The sequence below is a fragment of the Vombatus ursinus genome, unplaced genomic scaffold (assembly GCF_900497805.2).
Source record: "Vombatus ursinus unplaced genomic scaffold, bare-nosed wombat genome assembly UNPS02014932.1, whole genome shotgun sequence".
Classification (NCBI taxonomy): domain Eukaryota; kingdom Metazoa; phylum Chordata; class Mammalia; order Diprotodontia; family Vombatidae; genus Vombatus; species Vombatus ursinus.
The window spans coordinates 1,299,773-1,309,480 of record NW_020954710.1 but is presented as its reverse complement, the minus strand read 5'-3'; the positions used below and the strand labels follow the sequence as shown (position 1 = coordinate 1,309,480).

General features: G+C 48.7%; 1 protein-coding gene across 1 annotated transcript in view; it reads right to left on the bottom strand.

Annotated features, from left to right (window-relative positions):
• Positions 1–7,650, bottom strand: part of LOC114029541 (leucine-rich repeat-containing protein 47-like) — a 12,497-nt gene extending 4,847 nt beyond the window's left edge. The window contains exons 1-3 of the mRNA XM_027844029.1: positions 7,036–7,650; positions 1,491–1,946; positions 338–454 (exon numbers count right to left, since the gene is read on the bottom strand). Coding sequence (XP_027699830.1) covers positions 338–454; positions 1,491–1,946; positions 7,036–7,650 — 1,188 coding nt within the window. The remainder of the gene's footprint in view (positions 1–337; positions 455–1,490; positions 1,947–7,035) is intronic.
• Positions 7,651–9,708: the final 2,058 nt, after the last annotated feature.

Below are 9,708 nucleotides of genomic sequence, written 5' to 3'. Positions count from 1 at the left end.
CACACACACACACACACACACACACACACACACACACACACACACACCCCCACCCGGTGGCAGGATTCACAAATGAAAATATTTAGGTTTTTCTGGGAATATGTGAAGGACTAGAAATGTAGAAGGGATAGAGTACAGTCTGGAATCAAGCCTCAGACAACTCTAAACTTTAAGTGACAGACTAGTTGCGATCTGCATCAGAGGAGGGAATTTTCGTACCAACAAAATCATAGGCTCTTGACACTCAGGCTTATTCTGTCCTCCAAATACAGCCCGCCCTAACATTTGGCTGGAAACATCGCATGCCCATAGGAGAAGCAACCGTGCAATCGCGCACCTTTAGCTCTTGGGGAGATTGTGCTCCATAGACCAGAGGGCCTTTGATCAGCTTAAGGTCATGAGTTGCTATCGTCGCTGCTGTTCTTTTCTCACAGATGTCTTCATGGAGTTTGGTCTAAAACATAAATTCAAAGGGATTATCAAGACATTAAGGTCACTCTAAAAGTAAAACGAAGGGCAAAATGATCGCTAAACCCAAGGGGTCCACGCCAACAACTCAGTGAACAGACACTGGTAACCTAAGTTTCCGACATCCTCCATTAGGACAGCCCTTCTCTACAACCAATGAATGGCTTGTCTTATCGAGAAAAAAACTTCATGGCATTATTGAAATCAGTTAATTAAAATTAACAGAAAAAGGTCTTCTTTGTTCACATTCACCCACATCACTATTATCGAAAGTAGAAGACAGTATCTGGATTCTCAATGAGTTGAATTAAAGCAAATAGGCCTAGAGGAAGAGTTAGAGAACAGTTCTTTCCCTAAATATTTATACTCTCAAAAGCAAAGTTTCCGACAACCTGTTTTATCATCATTGCCAATCCAACCAAGGGAAAAAATTCATGGTAAATGTACAGATTCACAACCTAGTGTGTCAAAAACTGATTCTGGCCACCTAGAGGAAAGGTCTGGTAAAAACATGTTAAGATTTTAGTTGAAAGACTGGTAGATTCCTTCAAAAGCCACATATTTCATATGCTCAAAGATGTAGCTTTAAGTTTTGGGGGAGGACAGGTCAAAAGGAACAAGAGAAATCAGACCGGTTGACATCCTGCCAATTTAACAATAAAATAACAATTTAACAATCTCTCACACCCTGAGGATTTACAACTAAAACTAGCTTGGAGCAGAAAGTTTGAAAATCCACAAAAATGCCCCAAACTTCAGGGGATGTTTAAATTCATTAAATTCATCAGTTTAAGAAAAGGAATAGGTTTTGCATGTGGGGGAAAGCCAAGACAACTTTACTAACAAAAGGGGCCTTCCCAGTTTTTGAGGGACCATTAACACTTTCCTACAACTGGACTCCAGTGGGGATTTGAGACCCACTGGTTCCCATGATCTCATTTTTCTATATGAGTTTTCACCGCTTTTAGCTCCCTGCTCTAACCTAGTTTGGAGTAAGGGGGGCCTAACTCCCAGGGTACAACCTGCATCGAGAGGAATCGCTTCAGAGCATTTCCTGGCTTCAAGTTCATGCCTTTGACGACAGCGCACACAATGTAGGGACGGACGTCCTTCACCACTGGGTTTACTTTGACAGTCATAGAAGTGGGGTTTTCAGAGACATGCAGAATCCTGATGAGAAGCTTGTTCACTTCCTCTACCTCCTCCTCCTCGCCCTCTCCGCTCTCCTTTTTCTGCTTTCGCTCCCTCTTTTTTTTCCTGCTTTCTTCTTTTTCGGAGCCATCAGTCTTTCCCCTTCCTTTGCCCCGTCCCCCAACTCGAAGATACTCCAGAATGGACTTAGGTTGGCAGCCGTTCACCATCTTCTCCAGGCGTTTATCTTTCAATTTGTTCCCTTTGAAATTGATCTCCTTGAGCTTTGGACAGTCAGCAAGTTCCCCGGGAATTTCACTTAACTGGTTATTAGCGAGATCCAAAGTCTGAGGAAGTAAAACAAGTGAGATTAATGGGAGATCAGAGAAGACCTAAGCTTGTGGTATCACAGCCTAGAGTTGGAAGGGAACCCAGAGGTCACTGAATCCCACTTCTCTCCTCTGACTCTGGCCCCACCCTGGCACAGGCCCTCATCATCTCACGGCTACAGCAATAGCTGCTGGGGGGGTGCTCCCCAAGAGTCCTGTCTGTCTTAAGTCTCTCCCACTCCAGTCCAGCCTCCAATCAGCCACCTAAAAGCAAAGGTCTGACCATGTCACTTTCTACTCAATCAACTCCACTGGCTTCCTATCACCTCCAGGAGTGAAATTTGGCATTTAAAGCCCTTCATAACCTGATCCTCCCTGCTAACATCATCTTTCCAAACTTCTCACACCTTACTCCCTGACCAGAAACACCGGCCTCCTGGCTGTCCCTTTAACTAGGCACTACTCTATCTCTCCACTTTGGGCATTCTCTCTGTCCCCTCCGCCTGGAACACTCTCCCTCCTCACCTCCACTTCCTGTAAGTCCCAATTTAAATCCCACCTTCTACAGGAAGCCCTCTCCAATCCTCTATAACTTCAGCCTTCCCCCTGCTGACTGTCCTCTGTTTATCCTGTCTATATCTTGTTTGTATACAGTTGCTCCATCCTTCATCTACAGAGTTCACTTACGCTGAGGCTAAGTCACCAGATAGATTATGTAGGGATAGGTCAATTCAACATTGATTAGCACAGATCTGGAGCTGCAAGAGACCTCTGTTTTCATAGTCCAACCCTCCCCTCATTTTACAGATTAAGAAACTGAGGCACAGAGAGGTGAAAATGACCTACCCAACCAAATCATTGAGAAGCAAATGGCAGAACTTAGATTAAAACACGCACACACTGACTGGACCACACTAGCTATTTACATGCCTTTGGGCAGCTGGTGTTGCAATAGAAAGAGTGCCAGGCCAGGAGTCAGGAGGACCTGAGTTCAAACCTGGTCTCAGATGCTTCCCAGCTGTGTGACTTTGGGCAAGTCATTTCACCCTGTTTGCCTCAGTCTCCTCATCTGTAAAACGAGCTGGAGAAGGAAATGGCAAACTGCTCCAGTATCTCTGCCAAGAAAACCCCAAATGGAGTCAAAGGATAGTCAGATACAACTGAAACAACTCAACAACTAAACTCTTTTGAATTTTTAAATAAAATTCTGCTTTTTCATCTGTCAGCAGACTTGCTGAGGGTGACAACCATGAAAAGGTGATTTAAAAAAAGCACACTAACATGATCACTGGGTTTGGAGAAAATAACTATGGAGAGCCAGCTTAGGGAAAGAAACAAAGGGTTAGAATAAAGGGTACTAATGTGGATGGAAAAGCACTAACAGTGAGAGGAATCCGGAAATCATGGCATCCCAGCCCCTCAGGAGAGGCAGAGAGAGGCCTGACTTGTCTAAGCCTCACAGTGACCTTGCAGGGGGAGGGCCAGGTCTTTGAACTCCATGTAAGGTAGTGACTAATACAGGAAGAAAGGAAACAAGCTTTTATTAAGCCCTTAGTATGCACCAGGCTCTGTGTTAATAAGTGCCTTATAAATGACAAACAATTCTGCTATTATTGTCCCCATTTTTACAGATGAAGAAAATGAAGCAGAGGTTAAGTGACTTTCCCAGCCCAAGGATACACTTCTAGTTAAATGTCTGAGGCTAGATTTGAACTCAAGTCTTGCTGACTCCAGGCCCAGCCTCTACCCACTGAGCCATCAGCCTTCTCCAGCTAGTGGTTCCCTACCCACGGGCCTCAGTTTGCCCATTATACAAGGTGAGAGGCATCATGGAGTAATCAATCAACATTTGCACCTCTGTGCAAAGTTCTGTGCCAAACTCTAAGGATACAAAGACAAAAAGTCCCTGCCCTCGAGAAGCTTACTTTCTAACAGGGCAATGACAAGCACGCACATATAGGTATTTAACAGATACATCACCAGAAGGAAGGTAATCTTGGTAAGGAAAAACATTAGGGGTTGGGCAGAGATTCCTTTAAGAGGCAGAAGCGAAGAGGGAGAGCTCAACCCGTGCAAAGGCATGGTGACGGAGATGGAAGGCTCCTATGTGAGAAGCAAGCCGACCAGCCTGGCTAGATGGTAGACTAGTACTCGCACGGGAGCAATGTGTAATAAGGCTGGAAAGGTAGGATGCGGCCAGGCTGCAGAGAGGTTGAAATGCTCAACACAGTGTTTATTTGATCCTCAAGTTACTAGGGAGCCACTGAAGGTTATCGAGTAGAAGGGAGATGTGGTCAGACCTCTGCTTTAGGAAATGCCCTCTGGCAGATCTGTGGACTGGGGAGAAGGAATGAGGGCCTGGGGAGATGTGAAACAGGATCTGACAACTACTTGGACATGTGCGGTGAAGGGGATGAGAGCTGAGGATGCCACCAAGCCTATGAACACGGTTGACTAGAAGGATGGTGGTACACTTTACTCACAATTTCAGTGGAGGGGTAGGTCTTGAAAAGAGGTAATGAGCTGTTCTGGACATACTGAGTTTGAGGTTGGTGATACAAGCATGGAATTCAGAAGAGGAAACGGGGCTGGATTAACAGACCTGCAAGTCTTGAATGGAGATCACTGATCTCATAGGAGATGAGGAAGATACTAAGTGGGAGAAAAATAAGACACTCAGAAAACACCCCCAGTTAGGGGGCATGCTGCAGAGAATGACCTAGTGAAGGAGACTGAGCAAAGAGGTGAGCCAGGCAGAAAACCTGGAGAGAGCATGAACACAAAAGTCCCGAGCGAAGAATGTGTCTGCCAGATGCTGCCGAGGTCAAGAAAGTGAAGACTAAGAAAAGGCCACTCCATTCCATCGGGCAGTCAAGGCTGGTCACTGGTGACTCTGCAGAGGGCAGTTTCAGGTGAAGGACGAAGCTGGAAGCCACAATGCAGAGTACAGAAGAGAGTGAGAAAAAGTGATGTCAATGAGTATGCCTGAGAAAGGGAGATATGACAGGACCTACTGAAGGGTTTTTAATGATAGAGAAGACTTGAGGCCTGGAGTCATAAAGACCTGAGTTCAAATATGGCCTCAAGACATTTAGTAGCTGTGTGATCCCGGCCATGTCACTAGTCTGCCTTATCTTTCCTCATCTGTAAAGTGAGCTGGAGAAGGAAACAGCAAACCACTCCAGTATCTTTGCCAAGACCACCCCAAATGGGGTCATGTGTCAGACCCAACTAATGGGGGGGGGGAGTAAGAGAAAATTTAAGTTTTGCAAAGAACTTCACAATCGTCTCATTTTATCCTCATATAAATCCTGTGAGGAAGATTCTATTACTGTCTCCATTGTACAGATAAGGAAACAGGCAGATAGAAGTTAAGTGACTTGCCCAGGGTCACAAAGCTAGTATCTGAGGCCAAATTTGAACTTAGGTCTTCCTGACTTCTGGTCCACCTTTATTCACTGCACCACTGTCAAGAGATTGCTTGATAAGGACATGGGGAAAGAAGAGGGAGCTCATGGCAAATGGTCTTGATTTTACTGGTAAAATATAAGAGGTCTCCAGAAAGGAAGATAGGATAGGATGAGAGGTTTGAATAGTACTAAAGATCTGGAGCAGTATATGGAAAGAGAGACAGAAAACTGATCAAGAAAGAATCAAAGGATTGCCTCGATGAAGCAAGAGCCCAATTGAAATTAGGAGACACATTTGAAGTGGACCCAGTCAACAATGCTAGAGACTTCCAAGTCTATTAAGTCTACTGCGCTGTGAGGAGGAGCAGAGAAGGCAGATGGCGGGAGAGATTCAGGGTTGGGGATGGTAAGGCATAGGCTACCTGGCACAAATTATTCAAGAGTAGAAGGAAACAGTTTTACTGGTTGACTGGGAAGGGAGAAGAGTGAACAGAGGGCCAGCCACTCAGGAAGAACTGGGTTAAGTTCAGCTCCTAATACACACGAGCTTTAGGACCAGCAGCAAACTTTGAACCTCAGCGCCCCAGATGTCACTGAGGCTCTAAGTCAGACTAATGTGCCTACTGTGTGTGGCACTGTGCTTGGTGTTAGGAACAAAAAGCCAAAAACAGTCACTACCCTGAAGGGGTTGACTTAGATCAATGGTTTTCGGGTTGTTTTTTTTTCCTCACAACAAAGCATTCTCTGCAAAAAGGATCACAGGATTTCAGATTTAGAGATGGCAGGGACATTAAAGGTCATCTAAGTCCAGGAAACTGGAATCTGTAATTTTTTTTCATATTTTGATAACTATTTCAATTAATTTAATATTATTTCATTAACGATTAATTTCTTCTGTCACCCTGTATACTTTATTTACATATTTAAAAACATTAGTTTGATAAGGGTTCCATAGACCTCACCAGATGCTGGCGCAAAAATGGTTAAGAATCTAGTGCAACTCCCTGGTGTTGCAGAAAAAGAAATGAGGCCTTGGAGGCCGATAACAAAGGGCCTCAGCCTCTAGACAGTGCTTTTTACGGTATTAAGAACCAAACAAAAGGTCTGGCAACCAAGGACTCCTGAGCAGCAGGCCCGGGGATTCTGCTGCCTCTCCTCCTTTCCTACAACTCCACGTCCTTTCATCTGATGCCATTCTGCCCCTCCTCAGATAAAGCCGAATAAAGCCCTGGGGAGGGACTCCCGGCAAGCTCCCCGCACACCCTGGGAGCCTTTGACGGGTCCTTCCAGCTCTAGATCTGATGACCCCTCAAGGATCTACTTTCTAAAAGGAGGTAGGATGGAAGTTATAAAGCAGGGGGTGGCTTCCAGGAAGCCCCGCCGCTCGTCTGCTCCTCTCCCTTTGAGAGGAAGGGGCCGGACGCCTCTTCACCGTCCCAAGTCTCCAAGGTCAGTGACACGGGCGCAGACTGGGCAGGAGGAAGGATCGGGCTGGGCCCCAGAGCCTCAGAGCCCCAGGACCCGTGAAGTCCAAGTGGACTCCCTGGGCAGGGCCCTCCACCTAGCCACCCAAGGTCCCTTGCAGCTCTCCGCTCCGGCAGCCCTGGAGGCACCTCCCTGTCCGTCACTGCCTCAGTCTCCCCAGCAGCTCCCCCCCCCAATGCCTCGCTGCCCCCGGCAGGCGGGTCGGCGGGCACCTTGAGCGCGGGCAGCCCCGCCACGGCCGGGCTGAGCTCCTGCAGCTCGTTGTCGGCCGCGGCCAGCTCGCTCAGCAGCTGCAGCGCGAAGAGCTCGGCCGGGAGCGCGCGCAGGCGGTTGCGCGCCACGTTGAGGGTCTGCAGCCGCGGCGCGCAGCGCGCCAGCTCGGTCGGGAGCGCGCGCAGGCGGTTGGCGCTCAGGTTGAGGCTCTGCAGCTGCGGCAGCGCCGGGGGCTCGGCGGGGCCCAGGCCGCGGCCCGGCGGCAGCTCCTCCAGCGCGTTCCCGGACAGGTCGAGCACGCGCAGCGCGGGCAGCGGGCCCAGCTCCGGGCTGAGCGCGGGCCCGAGCGCGTTGCCCCGTAGCACGAGGCTGCGCAGGCGCGGGAGGCCGCGCGCCAGCCCCGGGCCCGGCTCGCGCAGGCTCGCGCAGCCGCACACCTCCAGGGAGTGCAGCAGCGGCAGCGAGAACACGCGCGGCGGCAGCCGCCCTCCCGCCGCCCGCACGCGCTCCTCCAGCGCCGGGCCCGTCAACAGCAGCTCCCGACGCTGCTCGCGCTCCACCAGGTCCACCTCCGGCCACGGCTCCGGCGCTTCGGCCACCACCGCCGCCGCCATGATGCCCGTCCGCCTCAACCGCAGGCCGCCTGCCACTAGCGCTTCCGGGGCGCCGCGCCGGCCCTCCCCCCGCCTGCGTCACTTCCGTGGGAAAAGTTAGCGAGAAACGTGGGAGGCCAGAGAGGTGTTTCGTGATCCATAAAGAAAAGCTAGAGCGCCACCACGGGGAGGCGGGGGGCCTCCGGAGGGTGGACCATCGGCCCACAAAGGAACAATAGAGTTGCAAAATAGAGTTGCCTCACCATAGAGAAAGCTATAGATGGCTAGAGAGACTCCACGTTGCTGGGGGTGGGGGGGGGGGGGGGGGTGAGGAGGAGAAGGCTAGAGCTCCACTATCCCGTTGTTGGTGCCAAGGCAGCCCTACCGTCACCGGTGGTGCAACACGAGGTTCTAACACAGACACAGCTTCAAGAAGCTGGAAAGTCTCCTTCAAGTCATAGAATAGAAAAGCTAGAGAGACACTTACGGGAGGATAGGAAGTAGTTCTTCCTTCCCCTAAGAACGCTCCACCATAGAGAGCGCTTGGAGGCAACACCATCACCCACCGGAAGCTAGGGCACCATTAAAAAAAAAATGGAGCCATCACCATGGAGAGCTCCAAGAAAGGCCCGCTAGAGAGTCACCTCTGCTCCTGGGAAAGGGGAAGCTTTGGCATCAGTGCGCGGCTAGAGAGTCACATTGTAAATAAGGAAGAAGCGCTCCCTATAGAGAACTCCAAGATAGGCTAGAGAGTTAACATACCCTGAACCATGACCATAGAGCCGTGACCATAGAGAACTCCAAGCAAGGCTAGAGAGTCATACTGTGAACTACAAATAAAGCTTGGGCGTTTGCCATAGAGAACGAAGGAGAAGGCTAGAGAGTCATACCGTTAACCATGAATACTAGAGTTGCTTTGACCATAGAGACCTCCAAGAGAGGCTGGAGAGTCGGACCACTACACTCAGCCCCGCCCCCCAAAGGGCGGTAACTTTACCATGGAGAGCTCCAGGGGAAAATAAAGAGTTTAATAGGGTTGTGTTTCCAGAAGGGTTTCCCAGCTGGCACCCCAGGATTTGTGGATGTTGCCACCCAACTACAAAATAATACTAATAACAATAATAGTATCTCATCTCTGTGGCCCTTTGAGTTTTTACAGAACGCTTTCCTTCCAACAGCCCCTCGAGATGGGTATTACTGTGCCATTTTACACATGGGGAAACTGAGACCCAAAGAGGGGAAAGGGCTTTCCAACAGTCACACAGCAAGTGAGTGGCAGGGCCAGGACTTACGAGTTTAACATTCCATTGCACAAAATGTGTTCCTATTGTTGAAGGTGGGCTTTTGGGAGAACGTAACCAGCTCCATTCTGCGCTGTATTTGCTGTTATGATGCACACGTTCTGAATGTCTCCTTCCCTTCCCCAGTCACTTTATGTTACACAGGAAAACTCCCAAGACTTTGAATCGTTCCTGGAACTCACTTGCTTGTTTTTATTCCATCTAAAGTCAGAAAGTAGGAGCTTAACAAATGTTAATTAACTAACTGACTGATAAAGAAGATACTGTTTTCTTTGGTCTGATGTAAATGGATATGCTAAAGGCATTTGTAATAGTTTACATATCCTTTTTGTTTTACTGAAGATCTGCCTTTCCGTGTACATATTGGTCTGATCAGCCAATCCGACAGACTGTAACTTGACTGTAGCACAGTGATGTCATTTTGGTCCTCAGCAACCAACCAAGGGGCAGCTAGGTGGTGCGGTAGATAGAGCACCGGGCATGGAGTCAGGAGGATCTGAGTTCAAATTGTGAGAAATAAGAATTAAGTTTCCACATAAGTAGATAAGAAATCATCACAGACAGGCTAACTTCTCCGTCCAGGGAGGGAGTGACAACACAATTCTAGGCACAAAGTGCATGTTAAGAAGTGGGGATCACACGTATATAAAATATATAAACAAGGCGTATAAGGAAGATTGTAACCCAGAAGGATTAGGACCAATCCTGTAGGCAATTACTAACTATAAAGCTTGCTCTTGCTTCTGTACTTGGCACACTCTCCCCTTCAAAGGAGGTG